General features: G+C 41.4%; 1 protein-coding gene across 1 annotated transcript; it reads right to left on the bottom strand.

Moving 5' to 3' along the window:
• Positions 1-2,636: 2,636 nt before the first annotated feature.
• On the bottom strand, positions 2,637-8,649 carry LOC113067453 (WW domain-binding protein 2-like). Its single transcript, XM_026239875.1, has 8 exons — positions 8,435-8,649; positions 7,474-7,582; positions 4,627-4,765; positions 4,448-4,540; positions 3,930-4,082; positions 3,770-3,850; positions 3,605-3,690; positions 2,637-2,987 (listed from the first exon to the last, which is right to left on the bottom strand). The coding sequence occupies exons 1-8, from the start codon at positions 8,491-8,493 to the stop codon at positions 2,934-2,936; spliced, it is 774 nt and encodes a 257-aa protein (XP_026095660.1). The 5' UTR covers positions 8,494-8,649; the 3' UTR covers positions 2,637-2,933.
• Between the last annotated feature and the right edge of the window lie 9,167 nt (positions 8,650-17,816).

The raw sequence follows: 17,816 nt of genomic DNA on the forward strand, positions 1-17,816 counted from the left end.
GGACATGCAGATTCACACGGTTTACAAAAGCTTACGAGTTAGTGGTGCAGAGCTGCAACAGATCCGTGTCGAGCCGGAGTCAGACAGCCAGCGTGTGCAGCTAGTACAGGTGATTCTGGACGGGTGGAGGAAAGAGAAAATGCCCCGCAGACATCAGTGACTTCTCAAATTTCTGAGATGAACTGTCCTTGACAAACGGGATCATTCTCAAAGGTGAGAAGATCTGCTCCCACACATTCACGTCGGTCACATGGGCATTGGGAAGTCAAAGAGCAGCAGATGTGTTACTCTGGCCAGGGATGTGTGAACAGATAGAACCAATGGTTGAGAGATGTGATACTTGCCTGGAGCGATGCTGTTCAGACACCAAGGAGCCCATGATTTCTCACAAAATACCAACCAGACCATGGACGGTAATAGCTTCAGATCTCCTTACCTGGAACAACGAAGAATACATGGTTACAGTAGACTATTATAGCTGTTTTATAACTGAACACGAACTCAAAGTCATCTTCTCGAGGCATGGCATTCCAGAGAAAGTGATCTCTGACAACATCGAGGCAAGGAGTTGGAAGGCTTTGTAAAGACACGGGGTTTCACCCACACCCCCACTAGCCCCCATTACCCCCAGAGAGAGATGGCTTGGCTGAGAAGACTGTGCAGATCGAGGAGTCAATCTTAACTAAAGCCAAGCTGGACAGGAAAGACCCCTATCTCAGTTTGTTAGAGTATAGGAATACCCCTGGTGACAACGTCAAGTCGCCGGCACAGCTTCTCACGAGTCGCTGACTGCGATCCATACTGACAACAACCAGCAAACAGCTCCTACCTGAAGAACCAGCACAGCGCTCAAGGTCCAGCCCATTCAATACCATACCAGAGGGTCACGGTTCCTCATTTGTGATTCGTCTGGGGTGAGAGAGAAGATGGGATCTAAGAGCTGGTATGGGCTGTCTGAGAACCACAGACATTTTGTTCCTAAATATTGCTGCATGAAGCGCTACGTTAAGTGTCAGATGTGTTGAGAGGTTTTGTGTAATGCAGCAACCTCTGTTTATGATAGAGTAATGTTCGAGTAGTTTGATTCATGTGTAATGTGTGTAATGTTTGGTTGTGAACACTGCTGCATGTTTGGCAGGAAAGCTCCCAGTTTGTTCGGTACTCGCTGTACACCTCCTTATTGTGCGCCCTGAGCAACATATAACACACCAAGATGTGTGTGTTTTTACAATATTTCAGGAGTAATGTATAATATTTGTTATATTAAAAATCTAATTTCTGTTTGTAAAAGGCAAAACTCTGATTGTAAAGTAAAGGATTCATTAGTTTTATTATACATCGAATCAAAAACTATCATGCCATCTTATCTGATCATTCAGTACACGTTATTTCTGACAAACATCTCTCGTTTCGGTAGTGACTAATGTTATTCTCATTACTATATTTAATAACTTAAAAAATCCATTACGGTACTAAAATTTAGTTTATTTCCCCAAAATATGAGGATTATGTGTTCGCTTTTGTCACGATCGAAACAATTATGACGTTTAAAAAACGTTCTCAGTATTTTCTGTACAACACTGAACCACGATTCATTCAATGAAATATCACACTATTTTTAATCATCCCCCATTAAGAACTAAAATAATCGATGTAAATGTTCTCGGTGAGAGCAGAGGCCGGAGCTTGTGGCAGTGGTGTTTAGACCCAAGTCTGATGAAGACAGGAATCACTCAGGAGCGTCCCAGCGGAGGGAAACACTTTACTCTATGGCTTTATTCCAAGCAGCATTCACTGAGAGAGGGTAGAGATGCTGGGTGTTAATAAAACTCTGTCATTGTGTCAGTGAGTCTCATGATGTATAATCTTATTACCTGTTCATCTCCTGAACTGCAACTTTACCACACGATTCAGCAGCAATCCTGCTACTCAGTCAGTCTCACTGGTGAAGGTGTGGGGTAGCTTTAGCGTTTCTTGTTGTATAGTTTAGGAAACACTTTAACTGACACAACCAATCAAAACTTCAGAATCAGCTGTGGGCGGAGTTTGTGCATGCGTGTCATGTGCCTGTCTCTCAATGGGAGGAAGCCACGCCCTATTTTGTAGCTCCCACCCCGTTTTGGAGATCTCCAGGCTGCAGTTATACCCTTTAGGAAATCCTAGCAATGTCAATTTACGTTTCTTTTCTTTCTTTACTATAAATTATACATCACTTTCCACTTCAAAAACAATATACTAGTGTAAAACCTCCTGTAATGTCCAAAGCAGTTTTTCCTCATAATAGTTAGGGGAACTTACCGTTAACTAATGAATGGGTTTTTATCGTTAAAATCAAGGCCATTTTCTACTAGCAGATGAAAGAGCCTTAGCTGAACTCAAAAAGCCTCACACAAAGAGGAAGGATTTGTGAAAGCTGATGGATCAAGTCCTCATCAGTTTAATGAGCACATCACATGAGGGAGCAAAGACTCGATACAGGTTTCTAGGGGAATCAGAAAGTGCTGTGTGCTCTTGGCTAACGTTACTAAACAGCAGGAGCTAGTGAAGCTCAAACCCTTCACAGTTTTAAAGCAAGGTCACGTGATTTGAGGAAACAAAGCTTGGTTGTGTGAACTCCTTCAGAAATGTGAAATGAACAGAGACAGAATATAGAGCTTTATTCATCCGTCTACACCAGGTCTATCAGGAATGATCCACTTCTGAATTATGATTATAATATTATCAAAAGGAGTTTACAGAAGAGTTCAGCACCACACACACACACACACACACACACACACACACACACACACACACCAGGATTAACATCTGAGCAGGCAGATATAGACGTGTTAATGGTAAATAGTAAAACTGCATACATGAGCGGGCTCAGCTCACACTGAATCTAAAGAGTCATCCAGCACACGAGCGAATCACTGTCCTCCAGACGAGTCTCAGTTGTTCTTCTTCTCTGGATTCTCAGGAGGATAGTAGGGAGGAGGCTGATCCTGAACAACAGCAGCAGACACATGAGGAACGATTCAGAGCTTCACTTCACACACACACACACACACAATATAATAGCATTGAGTTGTGTTGTTTTAGTGTCGTGTGTGTATGACCATGGGCATGTAGACGCTGTGTGTGTGTGTGTGTGTGTCTCACCATGGGCATGTAGACGCTGTGTGTGTGTGTGTCTCACCATGAGCATGTAGACGCTGTGTGTGTGTGTGTGTGTGTGTGTGTGTCTCACCATGGGCATGTAGACGCTGTGTGTGTGTCTCACCATGGGCATGTAGACGCTGTGTGTGTGTGTGTGTGTGTGTGTGTGTGTCTCACCATGGGCATGTAGACGCTGTGTGTGTGTGTGTGTGTGTCTCACCATGGGCATGTAGACGCTGTGTGTGTGTGTGTGTGTCTCACCATGGGCATGTAGACGCTGTGTGTGTGTGTGTGTGTGTGTGTGTGTGTGTCTCACCATGGGCATGTAGACGCTGTGTGTGTGTGTGTGTGTCTCACCATGGGCATGTAGACGCTGTGTGTGTGTGTGTGTGTGTGTGTGTGTGTGTCTCACCATGGGCATGTAGACGCTGTGTGTGTGTGTGTGTGTGTGTGTGTGTCTCACCATGGGCATGTAGACGCTGTGAGGGTTGCTGGGATTGTAGAAGGCGCTGCTGGCCGCTTCTGTTGCTTTAGCGTTTCCATTAGCCACTGAGAAACACAGAGAGATCATGTGACCAGAGACCCACGTGTGTGTGAGAGTGTGTATGTGTCTGAGTGTGTGTGTTACCTGGAGGAGGACACCAGTTCTGAGGAGGTCCAGGGTACGGAGGAGGAGGAGCCATGTACATGGGAGCGCTGGGATACACACCTACACACACACACACACACACATCAGTTCACCCGTTCTGAAGACATGCCTGTGATTCTCCAGCTCAGTCTGACCGTACCTGCAGCAGGGGGTTGTGGGTAGGGGTTGTACCCGGCCTGTGGCATGCTGGGATATGGGTACGGCTGCATCTGTGGCATGGCTGGACTGGCGTATCCGTTCATCCCTGCAGCCAATCCAAACGCTCCGTTCTGAGCCGGAGGAGCTCGAGATGCTGCGCACACACACACACACACTCAATGACTTAGGGTCTCTTTGATTCAGTGACTCATTGATTGAGTGATGCATTGATTCAGAGACTCAGTGATTCACTGAATCCTTGATTCAGTGATTCACTGATTCCTTGATTCAGCGGCTGAGTGACTCATTGACTCAGTGATTCACTGATTGAGTGACTCATTGACTCAGTGATTCAGCGGCTGAGTGACTCATTGACTCAGTGATTCACTGATTGAGTGACTCATTGACTCAGTGTTTCACTGATTGAGTGACTCATTGACTCAGTGATTCACTGATTGAGTGACTCATTGACTCAGTGATTCATTGATTAAGTGACTCATTGAGTGTTTGTTTCCTAACCGTTGGTGGCCAGTTTGAAGAGGTGCTGTCCCAGCTCAATGGCTCCTCCGCTGGGGAAAGACATCTTGAAGTTGGCCTGCCCTTCCCATCCACCTGACAGAGAGAGACACACGTGAGCGTGAGCCGAACACCTGAGCAGGAGAGTGTGCAGCAAGTGCATGCTGGGTAAAGCAGTGTACCTCCCGCCTCGGCTTTGATCAACCCTTGGATGTAGTTTGCAGCAAACACGGGCTGCTCGATGCTGCAGTTCTTCATCAGGTAATACGGGAACATGAAGGAGCAGAACTTCTCATTCACCGTGCTGCTGACGAACACCATCTGAAACACACACACACACACACACACACACCTGGTTAGCCTGTGTCTGTGTGGGATCAGTTAACCCATGTTTGAGTCATGGATCGTTATGTGAGTTTTGGTGGGTTGCTGATTAGTTAAGCTGTGTTTGAACGGGTTCTGGTTTAGTTAAAATGGTTCTGGCTGAGTTACTGATTAGTTAGCACATATGTTATGGATTAGTTAAAAAGTGTTTGGGTGAGTTATGGTTTAGTAATGTAATGAACTGCAGGATTGCTTGTAATAGAGGAGATTTAAATGAAAAGAAAGGCAGACTGGTGTGGCTGACGGTTTCTGTCAGTGGTAAGTTTTAATTTAGAATGTTTGTGATAACGTAAGAAATGCAGTTTAAATGTTTTGCTTTAGCAACTTAATATATAAAAATGCATAAGTTAAAAGCATTGAATAATTAAGTAATGTTTGTATTTAAAATAAAAGATTATGGATAAATGTGTATGTGGTGAACAGCCGTGGATCAGGAGCAGACTCTGTGTGAAAGCGGCTTCTGTCCCACACATGGACTACATACACACACACACTGCAAACAGAGTGTGTGTCAACCTCACACAATCAGACACTGCTGTGGAAGCTGTTGTGCAACAATTACACAACTGTTAAAACTAAAATACAGTGCATGATCAAACATGAACGTGAGATAAATATCTATTTTTGAACAAATGGCCCCCTCAAATGAAAAAATAAAGAGAGGAATTACCTTACAGAAATTAAATTCAGGCCCTGAATAAATGTCAAAAAATCTTGATTGTATTATCACTGTAAATAATTCTACATGATTTAAAAAGAAGGGTTTTGGTGATCGAATCAGCAGATATTGTGTTCTGTGATCGGCCTCAATCCTGATCAGAGCACCGTGCACATTTCATTTATCTAGTATAACATTTATGGAGTTTCGTTTGCTTGGTTGTTTCTTTATATAAGTCCAAAAAAGTGTCAAGTTTTCCATCGGTGTCTTCTTTAGTTAAATGATGTTATAATTAAAGATGCTGCATTGCTGATCATAGTATCGATACATCTGCCCTTTATAGGGAACACGCAGTAATCTTACATTTCAACTTAAACCAGATATCTGAATCAAAACCGAAAATGCATTTGAAGAACCAAAATAGCCAGAGATCAGTTATCACCGTTTGAAGATCTGGCATCACTTGACCTGTTAACCTGTGTTTGGACACACTATGGGTTAGTTAACCTGTGTTTGGACACACTATGGGTAAGTGAAGCTGTGTTTGGACACACTATGGGTTAGTGAAGCTGTGTTTGGACACACTATGGGTTAGTGAAGCTGTGTTTGGACACACTATGGGTAAGTGAAGCTGTGTTTGGACACACTATGGGTAAGTGAAGCTGTGTTTGGACACACTATGGGTTAGTGAAGCTGTGTTTGGACACACTATGGGTTAGTTAACCTGTGTTTGGACACACTATGGGTTAGTTAACCTGTGTTTGGACACACTATGGGTTAGTGAAGCTGTGTTTGGACACACTATGGGTAAGTGAAGCTGTGTTTGGACACACTATGGGTTAGTGAAGCTGTGTTTGGACACACTATGGGTTAGTGAAGCTGTGTTTGGACACACTATGGGTAAGTGAAGCTGTGTTTGGACACACTATGGGTAAGTGAAGCTGTGTTTGGACACACTATGGGTTAGTGAAGCTGTGTTTGGACACACTATGGGTTAGTGAAGCTGTGTTTGGACACACTATGGGTTAGTTAAGCTGTGTTTGGACACACTATGGGTTAGTGAAGCTGTGTTTGGACACACTATGGGTTAGTTAAGCTGTGTTTGGACACACTATGGGTAAGTGAAGCTGTGTTTGGACACACTATGGGTTAGTGAAGCTGTGTTTGGACACACTATGGGTTAGTGAAGCTGTGTTTGGACACACTATGGGCTAGTTAAGATGTATTTGGACACACTATGGGTTAGTGAAGCTGTGTTTGGACACACTATGGGTTAGTTAAGCTGTGTTTGGACACACTATGGGTAAGTGAAGCTGTGTTTGGACACACTATGGGTTAGTGAAGCTGTGTTTGGACACACTATGGGTTAGTTAAGCTGTGTTTGGACACACTATGGGTTAGTGAAGCTGTGTTTGGACACACTATGGGTTAGTTAAGCTGTGTTTGGACACACTATGGGTTAGTTAAGCTGTATTTGGACACACTATGGGTTAGTTAAGCTGTGTTTGGACACACTATGGGTTAGTGAAGCTGTGTTTGGACACACTATGGGTTAGTTAAGCTGTGTTTGGACACACTATGGGTTAGTTAAGCTGTATTTGGACACACTATGGGTTAGTGAAGCTGTGTTTGGACACACTATGGGTTAGTTAAGCTGTGTTTGGACACACTATGGGTTAGTTAAGCTGTATGTGTGTACATAATACAGGTGTACACTGTATATATTTGTTACGTATTATACGTATATAAATACTAATGCATTCATTAATACATTATATATATGTTTATATGTTAAATATATTGATACATATAAAATATAAGAATATAAACATATGCACCATAATATCAATTGTTTGTATATACACATACATAACAAAAATACACAGTACATGTGCATATGTAATGTAAACAGACATTCTTTAGGATGCGACTGCTCTCGACAGCCCTAGGGAGTACGTTAAGCTGTGTTTGGGTGGGTTATAGTTACCCTGTACTGGGTGAGGAACACAGAGCCCTTCTTGGTCCCCTTGAACAGCTCATTTTTGGGCGTGATGTCACTGAAGGAAAGCTCGACGTTCTTGCATTCTCGTAAGATGCTGAAAGAGCAGGATGAAACAGGAAGTGAGGTCACACTGGAAAGTCAAGCAAACATCTGTTCCCAGAACAGCACCACAAAGTTTCTCAACACATGTGAACAAACATGTTACTACAGTTCCTTCAGAAATCACCCACACTGTCTGTCTGTCTGGGTGAGGATCGAAAAACCCCAAATAACACAGTTCTGTTCAGATACTCTCAAACATCACTGACCAATATAACTCTCTACCCCATCTATCACATATGAAGAATCACACTTAATGAAGGCCTCGACTGGATACACTTCATCAGAAATCATATCATTCTCACCATCATCATGTTTAATCACCAGCTAAAGAACCAAGCCAGGCTTTCTCTTCCAGGGCCAGAAGATGACTCTGTATCCCTGTGTGTTATTTTCAGGGAAAACGTTTACTATTTTAATGATGTCTTCACTATGTTTCTGGGCCTTGAATGTGTGTGTTACACTGGGTTTATGGAGGGTCAGAGAGCTCCCGGATTTCATCAGAAATATCTTAATTTGAGTTCTGAAGAGGGAACAAAGGTGTTATGGGTTCAGAACAACATGAGGACGAGCGATTAACGTCATAATTTACATAATTGGGTGGACTGTCCCTTTAAATCAGACATCTTAACGTCGAGGGGCAGAATCTGCGCAGTCAACTAAACACAGTCACTAAATCATACGATTGACATTCATTAATTTACCAAACTACACTCATCCATGACATCACAGACAACAGATGACAATATGCGTGTGTGTGTATGTGTTCTTGTCTATCGTGTTATTGTTATCAGATGCGGTGTTTGTCTCGTTGTTTGTTGTTGTTTGTTTGAGGTGTAGTTGGTACCTCTCTCCGGCCTGGATCAGGACTCCTCCGTTTGGGTGATGGTTTCGGTTCAGCGTCATGTCGATCAACACTCGATGAAAACAGATGTTAGTTTCAGCGCGACGCTATTCAGTAAAGGAGTGTGTTATTAATCCGTGATCAGTGATGAACGCTTCGATAAACAGCTGCGCACTTTATTTCCGGCACCACGTGACTCCTCTCTCCGCCCCGCGCCCGTCACGTGACCTGCGCTGCGCTATGACGCCAGCTCGGCAGTTGTATTTATTTATTATTTTATTGAACCTACTGAACAAAATATACATCTACAATGGCACTGATAAATGTAAATAAACAAATATTAAGTCACATAACAGACAAAAAATGACATAATCTGGGAGGAAAAAAAGTGCAAGAGAGAGAAAGAGAGATTTCATATATTCCAGTGAATTTGGCACTGACTGAATTTCTGTCTCCAACTAATAAGACATATTTTAAATTCAGAGTAAACACACACACACACTCTCTCTATCCCTCTCCTTCTTCTTCTCTTCTTCTTTATTTATTTAAATGTCTGTCGGTATGGGGTATTATCCTTTCATTGCTATAATTACATTCCTTTATTAAGAATATAGCCCTGTGTATAATTCATATAGAGTCATGCAGGTTTATCAGATAAATGGTCAGTCAGTTCTTATTGTTGACTGTGATCTGTAATAGTTATATTAGTTATAGTAAAGCTGCACTGATTTCACCTTAGCAGCTGAAGGCTTTCTGTTATTCATTCATTCATTTACTTTGACTTCATCTGGAACTGTTTACATTCATCTGAATAATAACACCATTTACTGTCTTCTAATTTATATCTAACATTAGAACTGAACTTTATTTCTTCATAATTCAGTAACTTTGCAACATTGATGCTGTCATTTTCCTGTTCTATTCAAGATGCTTTGAAACAATCTGAATTATAGAAAGCTCTATAGAAGTAAATAATTCATTGGAGGAACAACAAAATATAAAAATAATTAAATAAAATCAATTAGATTTCATAAACATTTTACCGGAATTGAAAACCTATATAATGACAAACACGTATATTTTAATCTGAAAATGACACTGAAATCACACATTGTTACTTTATACAAGTGATAATTAATGTTCATCCTGAAATGGTTATGTTCTGTTCCTCTTGGACTTGTGTTTGTTTTCATTCATCCCTTCTGTTCCCTGATCTAGTTTCTGTCTCCCCTTGAGTCATTATGCTCAGGTGTGTCTTGTCTTTTATCCTAATCTGTCCTCCTATTTAAGTTGTAGTCAGTTCACCGTTTCTTTGTCCAGTATTAGTTGTCTATTGACTACATCCCTATGTGTGTCTCTTGGTGCCTATTCTTGGATTTACTCTCTTGTGGACTATTTGACTTGATGCTTTTGTTCTTTGTGCAAGGCATACAAGTTGTGGCCTAGTGGTTAGAGAGTTTGACTCGTAACCACCTCCACTGCTCCGGGTGTGTGTTCACAGCTGTGTGTGTGTGTTCACTGCTGTGTGTGTGTGTGCACTTTGAATGGGTTAAATTCATACCATGACCATACTTAGCTGTATGGCACGTCACTTCAGTCCCAAGATGAGTATGCCTGGAACTAATGGGGTATTGGGAGCCTTATCTTGTCAGAGTAATCAAGCTCTTTCCTCTTTGCAGGTAAACCGTAAGCAGCTTGTAGGTAAGTACGCATAGCCACTTGGAGAGCAGACAATGTGACAGCGGGGAGCTTGATTAGTAGTGACAGGTGGTCTTGAACAGTAATCGGGTGACTGGGACCTGGTGAGCGTGGTGGGTGGTGATGTTGGATCCCTGACAGTACCCCCTCCTCTGTTGGTGACTCCTGATGCCCGTGATGATGAATGTGAATGGGTTTTGAGCTCACTCCAGCCAGTGGCGCTACTCCTCCAGAGCCAGTTTGATAGTGAGCAGTTCTCGGTTCCAGATGTCGTAATTCTGCTCCAATGGGGTGAGCTTCCTGAAATAAAAGTTGCAGGTCCGGGTGTGTAAGAATGGGAGCTGTGCAAAAGCCCTACTTGAGCTTCTCGAATGCAGCCAGGGCTTTAAGGGTCCAGGACAAAGACTTGGGCTGCTTGCAGAGCATGGACGTGATGTACACAGTGAGAATGTGGAGGTTACAGATAAATATACGGTGGAAATTGGAGAAGCCCAGTAAGTGTTGGAGTTCTTTGATCGACTGGGGTCTGGACCAGTTATGGATGGTTTGGACGTTTCCCTGGTCCATCTGAATCCCTTCAGGGCTGGTGATGTAGCCAAGGAACTGGATGGTGGTCTTGTGGAACTCCAAGTATAGGTAGTGCTTCCTAAGCTGTTGGAAGACCTGCATGAGGTGGTGGCGACATTCGGCCAGGTTGCAGGAACAAATCAGGATTAAGACAGATGATGAGTTCACTAGGCCAATAGGCATGACCTGACATCCACTGTAGCTGGTGGGGGTGATGAATGCCATCTTCCACTTGTTGTCCTCCCAGATATGAACGAGGTTTTACACACTAAGCAGGTCCAATTTTTGTGCAGCAGGTGACGTGGAAGGGCAAATGAATTGCTGTTGGAGAGCCTCCTTGATATATTCCTCCATTGCCTTGAACTCCAGGTTGGACAGAGGTAGATTCTACCCTTAGAGAGTGTGGCTCCAAGACACTGCCTGTTTCCTAAATACATCCTGGAATGCCGTATAATCAGATGGAACTGAGGGGCTATCCTTGGGCCCTGGGCTTTCAATGAGAGTGGAGTTGACTTGTGAGACAGGGCGTCCCAGGATGATGTCTACTGTGGGTCCCTCCAGTACCAGAAACAAGATGGTCTCTCAGTGGAACCCCACTTGAAAGGAGATGGGAGTTGACCCGCCCTCGCCCTAGTGTTTTTCCTTGGATGGTTTCAAACTGGAGCTCCTGGGTTTGTCTCCCAGTGTAGGTGAAGGTGACTTAGGAGGACTTGGGAGATTAAGTTTCCTCAGGATCCCAATTCTATGTTGAGAGTTCTCACCACTGGGCATGGGGCGTGTGAAGGGCATGTCTTAATGAAGTGTCCAGATGATCAACAGTTCAAGCAAGGGCTGATGACTGATGTCATGCACTGTGTCATCATAGATCATGGCCATTTAGGCCTGGATGTGTGAATTGAACCCCTGCTGGTAGGCGGTCAGTAGCACAGACTCGTTTAATCCACTTGCGGCTGCTAGAGAGTTGAACTGAAATGTACAATCACTCACCAAGGCTTTACATTGGCGCAGGTGAATGAGCTGGTCAGACGGAGACCACCTTGAAGTGGGCAGTGAAGGCATCAAAGGAATTAATGATGATACTCTGTGAATTTAAAATAAATAGAGTCTAAATAGTGTGCGCCAATAGAGGTGCTTGTTGAGAGACTTTGGACTTCACTGACACTTTTGTGGTTGCATCTGGATGTAAAGTGACACTTGGAGTAAAAAATGGCTACATTCTACCACCTCACCTAAATAATGAGAAGGAAGGGCTGCGGGACTGGCAGGGTTAAGGCTAGATGGCACACAGCAATAACTACTGGGCATGCACACATCAATATATCATCATTTATCACACAATGTATAACAGTGGTTACTATTTTTTCATTATTGTAAGGGGTAGGTTTAGGGTTGGGGTAGGTGTAGACTAGGGCTGCACGATTCTGGATAAATTGAGAATCACAATTTGTTTTTTGGTCTCATATAGAGATCACGATTCTCCTATGATTCTTTTTTTATTATTATTACTATTATCATTATCTCAAGTATATAAATTAATACTTTTATTTTGCAAGGATTCTTTAAATTGATCAAGTGTGACAGACATTTATAACAAAATATTTATATTTCACATAAATTTTGTTCTTCTGAAATTTCTATCAAAGAAACCTGAAAAAAATCTACTCATCTGTTTTCAACAATAATAATAATAATAACAATGAATAATAATCAGACATGTTTCTCGAGCAGTAAATGATCATATTATTCTGATTTCTGAAGATCATGTGACACTGAAGACTGGAGGAATGATGCTGAAAATACAGCGGAGCATCACAGAAATACATTACACTTTAACACAGATTCACACAGAACACAGATATTTTAAATTGAAAAATATTTCAAAACTTTACTGTTTTTGCTGTACTTTTGGATCAAATAAATTCAAATAAAAACATTCTTATGGTTCAAAACTTTTGTCTGGTAGTGTATATATAATATATTTAAACCCCCATTTTTTATATTAGTTTTTATTTTATATAATTATTTTCAATGACTCACTCATAAGTCATAAACCATTTCCATTGTTTCATTACTGGATGAATCAGCGTTTTTTAACAATTCTCCTGAATGAATAATTAATTAATTGACAAATACATTTTTAAGACACTTGTCGTTATTTGAATAACATCGACACAAACGTTATTTGAAGTGCAGTACTTTCAAAAGGGATTTGCTCTATTTTGATCGCTGCCATATAGATATCAATGTTTATATCTGAACTATAAACTTTATCCCAGTATTTCTGTGATAATATAAATGACTGTAAGACTGAAATATTACTGTGTAGTTGAAAAGACCGTTTGTGAAGATGTTTCTTAACCAAACATGGTAAGAGCTCTCTCTGTGACAGCGGCAGGGCCGTAGCAAGCTTTTCAAGAGTGCGGGGGATGGATGTGGTTTGTTTATAAAGCTTTTTCTCTGGTGGTATAAATAATGTAACAATTTACTGTTTTTAAACATTAAAATAATATACACTTTTCTTTCATAGTTCTTCAACAGGTAGGCAAACAATGTCATCATTTCTCACTTTTTTCTCCTCAACAGGTAACGTTACGATCAAACACAACAGGTAAGTATCCACAAAAGTATTCAGCTAATCAACAAACAATGCTCAAAATATCAAAATCAGCTGCACTGGCAATGAACCCATAAGTACACTGCTTAACAATGGCAGTTTGTTCCCCATCCTCGTCAATTGCTTGCCTTCTTCATCACAGTTGTTATACATTACATGCCACACAACGTTACATAACTGAATTTAGCTAGCTGCTGAACAATATCCCAGTAATAGCAATTAGCATTAGACTAAAAACCGAAATATAATACCGAAAACACTTGACATGTCAACAAAACGATAACCGAACATCTTCCAAAACACATATCAAGCTTATTTAAAAACCTCGAAAGCATAAACACTCATTCAAAGTACCTGGAAAAGGGAGATGTAAATAACCATAACCGTAAGTTCCCTCCTCCTCAGCACGAGCTGACCGATAACACCCCAAGAGAGGCGGGACTTAAGGTAGAACAGCCAATCATCAGCCGGTCACACTCAAAGCCGGTGTCAAGTTTGAGAGGGAGGGTGAGGAGTCAGCCGCGGCGAGCGCAGACACAGAGCGGCCTGAGAAACGGAGGAGCTACTGAAGTAAGGCGTTTGTGCAAAATTGCGGAAAAACTGCAGAAAACGTGCGGGTGTTGAACCCTCTCACCGGGAAAAGTGTGGGTGTTAAAACACCCACATCCCCCATGGGTGCGACGCAGTGCGAACACGGATCTGAATGATCTGGTAAGGCCGGGCATACACTGTGCGATTTTCATCCGATTTTTGTGCAGTCGTGCAGTGTTCGTGTAGTGTACAAGGGGAAACGAGAGGCGATAAGCCTCTCCCAACCGGCTATCGGTTGGTCGGATGGATTTCTGACATTTCAGATATTTTGGTCGCCTCTCGTGAGGTATCGTGAGGTTTCCTCTTATCACTCTCAAAAGCTCCTCTTATCAAAATTGTTAAGGAAACTTTCTGGATACCTGCTTTTTATGCGGTTGCTTGTAGGGGATGTGCATGTAAATCCGGGTCCATGTGCGGACGAGATGGGCCAAGACTGGCACCATCAAACTACATTTACTGGGAGTGTGCATCAGTGTTTGACTTTGGAGGATATTACCCTGAGATAAGGTCATTCTAATTGCCTACATTTTAGGCCGGCGTTCCATCGTCTATATATAACCATGTGCAAAGGACAACATCAATATTACTGAATAAAATCAACACACAAGATAAATCTGGCAATTATAAAGCATCGTTGCTTTTTAGAACAGTAAATCATGCTCGTATTTTTTGATGGTCAATCGAAACTAAGTGGAATACTAGGTTGACATTTAAACATTCGAAGTGTTATTCCTAAAAATTATCAAATACACCATCTTTTACATAAATCAAAATTGGAATTTTTATGTTTATCAGAAACATGGTTGCATGAAAATTCCCCTGCTGATATGTTAAATGTGTGTGTTATGGTTATGCTGGTGTGTAATGAAGGCGCACGAGGAAGACCATATACAAAAGGTACTTTTAATATTCATAGGAGAATAAGGGCACATCCAACATAAGACAATATACAAACATAACTCAGGATACAAACACGGACCAGGAGGAACTCAAGACAGGCTATTTAAACGAGGGAGAGATCAGGTGAATGGAGACAGGTGGGGATTAATCAATTAACCAAACAAGAAAAGCAAGATGACCAAATAAGGAAACAGAAAGTCTCTGAATGTAGGAATGGAGTCCCGAGCCGGCGGATGGTCGACGACTGACCAAGGTGGAGCAGGTGGGATGCTGGGCCACGGCAGAGACGAGGGAGCTGAGAGCCAAGGTGGAGCCGGAGGGATGAGGGAGCCCAGTGGAGCTGGTGGGATGCTGGGCCACGGCAGAGACGAGGGAGCTGAGAGCCAAGGTGGAGCCGCTGGGTCAAAGGGCCGAGGAGGAGACCAGGGCTCGGAGGCTGGGGGCGGAGACAGGGAATCCACACGCCAAGGCGGAGCTGGAGACTGGAATTCCCATGGCGAACCCTCGCGCCCAGATAGCACTGAGGTCGAGGAACTGGCTGGTCTAGGAGGAGATGAGAGTGGGACAATGGGAGGAAACACAGGAGAATCAGGGCTGGACAGAGCCAGCGGAGAAACAGGAGATACGGGGCTGGACTAACGAAATCCTCTCCAGGACCGTTCGCTGGCAGGAGTGCCTTACACCGCTCGCTCAGGCCGGTGTAATAGAAGTTAGAGCAAGCAGACGGGGAAGTGTGTAAGGCACGCCAGATCTAGAAAGTCCTTGGTAAGAAGATCATTTTATTAGGAGATTTTAATGTAAATTGGAAGGATGAATTACAAAGGAAGAAATTAAAAACTTGAACTGGTCATTATGACTTTAAACATATTATTGAAGGGACAACCAGAGTAACTACATATTCAGAAACATGTCTTGATCTGGCTTTTACAAATTAGACCAGAAAGGATAAAGAAATGTTATAATCTGGTAACTGGACTATCCATTCATAATATGATTTTGATTGTGAGAAAGCTCACTAAAACCAGATTTAATTTAATATCTGAAAAGAAGGTAGAAAAATATAAAATACATAAAAGTCAGTTGGATAGTCTTGAAAAAAAACAAACAAAAAAAAAATAGACTGGGATGCAAATTTAACATATGAGGGTGTTAAATCCATTAATGCCAACAAAGTGTTCAAGTCTATGCAAAATAATGCTGTGGTCAATTGTGTCAAACGCAGCACTAAGATCCAATAAAACTAATAGAGAGATACACCCACGATCAGATGATAAGAGCAGATCATTTGTAACTCTAAGGAGAGCAGTCTCAGTACTATGATACGGTCTAAATCCTGACTGGAAATCCTCACATATACCATTTTTCTCTAAGAAGGAATATAATTGTGATGAGGAAGATTCGATATTCCATACCGAAGAATGCAGAATAGCTGAAGGCCACTATCAGAGACACCTGGTCTCTCATAACACCTGAGCAGTGCCACAGACTGATCCAGTCCATGCCACGCCGCACTGCTGCAGTCATTCAGACAAAAGGAGACACAACTAAGTACTGAGTGCTGAAAATGCTCATACTTTTCATCTTCATATTTCTCAGTTGTCCAAGATTTCTACAAATCCTTTCTTTGTATTGGTCATATTAAATAATATTCTAATTGTCTTAGATACTAAATTTGGGATTTTGCTTAGTTGTCAGTTATAATCATCAAAATTAAAATAAATAAACATTTGAAATATATCAGTCTGTGTGTAATGAATGAATATAATATACAAGTTTCACTTTTTGAATGGAATTAGTGAAATAAATTTTTTGATGATATTCTAATTATATGACCAGCACCTTAACATATTGTCGGTTTAGAAGATTTAAGAAGTTAATCAATCAATCAATCAATCACCTTTATTTATATAGCGCTTTAAACAAAATACATTGTGCCAAAGCACTGAACAACATTCATTTGGAAAACAGTGTCTCAATAATGCAAAATGATAGTTAAAGGCAGTTTATACAATTCTTCCTCTCCTATAGTAGAGAATGAGTGCAAATGTTCCCCAGGGGGTCTATAGTGCACTGTCTGATGTGATACTGTAGCTGACGGCTGAATGGTTTATCTCTAATAGTATCAATATTAGTAGTAAAATAGACACTTGTTGTAAACACTTATTGATGCTTTATTTTTTATTGATTTAGCCACTGTATTGAATAAATACCTGGGGTTATGTTTGTTTTCTTCTAAAAAAAGATGAAAAGTAATCGGATCTAGCAGTTTTTAATGCTTTTCTGTAGGATAGGTTACTTTCCTGCCAAGCAATACGAAATACCTCTAGTTTTGTTTTCCTCCAGCTGCGCTCCATTCTTCGGGCTGCTCTCTTTAGGGTGCGAGTATGCTCATTAAACAATGGTGTCGGACTGTTTTACTTAGTCTTCCTTGAGTGTAAAATCTACAGTATTAAATCTAGAGTATGATTTCGTCAATGAGTAGGTCCTGAGATGTGTTGTCTAACCCCAATAGAGTTCAGAATGTGTATAAATGCATCTCTTTCATTATCAAAATGGATATTAAAAATCACAAACAATTAAAACTCGGATGTAAAATCACCAAACTCTTTAATAAAGTCTGTATGGTGCCTTGGTGGCCTGTATACAGTAGCCAATACAAACATAACAGGGGATTTATCATTAACACCTTACTTCAAACGAGTTATATTTGAAGCCTGCCCTCTGAGAAATACTGAAACGTTGTTATAAATTGAAGCAACACTTCCACCTTTGCCTTTTAGACGCGGCTCATGTTTATAACAGTAATCTTGGGGGTGGACTCATTTAAAATAATGTAATCATCAGGTTTAAGCCAGGTTTCTGTCAAAGAGAGCCCATCTTGATTATGATCAGTTATCATATCATTTACAAAAATGTATTTTGTAGAAAGGGACCTGATATTCAATAAGCCGAGATTTATAATTTGTTTATCCGTATTGCATCTATTTTTTATTTGTTGAACCTCAATTAATTTTT

Source organism: Carassius auratus, linkage group LG28B (genome assembly GCF_003368295.1).
Source record: "Carassius auratus strain Wakin linkage group LG28B, ASM336829v1, whole genome shotgun sequence".
NCBI classification, from domain to species: Eukaryota; Metazoa; Chordata; class Actinopteri; order Cypriniformes; family Cyprinidae; genus Carassius; species Carassius auratus.

Bases quoted from the DNA above. Each gene is read 5' to 3' on its own strand.
- LOC113067453 (XM_026239875.1), bottom strand. From the start codon at position 8,493: ATGACGCTGAACCGAAACCATCACCCAAACGGAGGAGTCCTGATCCAG. The intron at 4,766-7,473 runs GTAACTATAACC...TGTGTGTTTCAG, and splicing joins TGTTCCTCACCCAGTACAGG to ATGGTGTTCGTCAGCAGCAC. The intron at 2,988-3,604 runs GTGAGACACACA...GCTGTTGTTCAG, and splicing joins ACAGCGTCTACATGCCCATG to GATCAGCCTCCTCCCTACTA.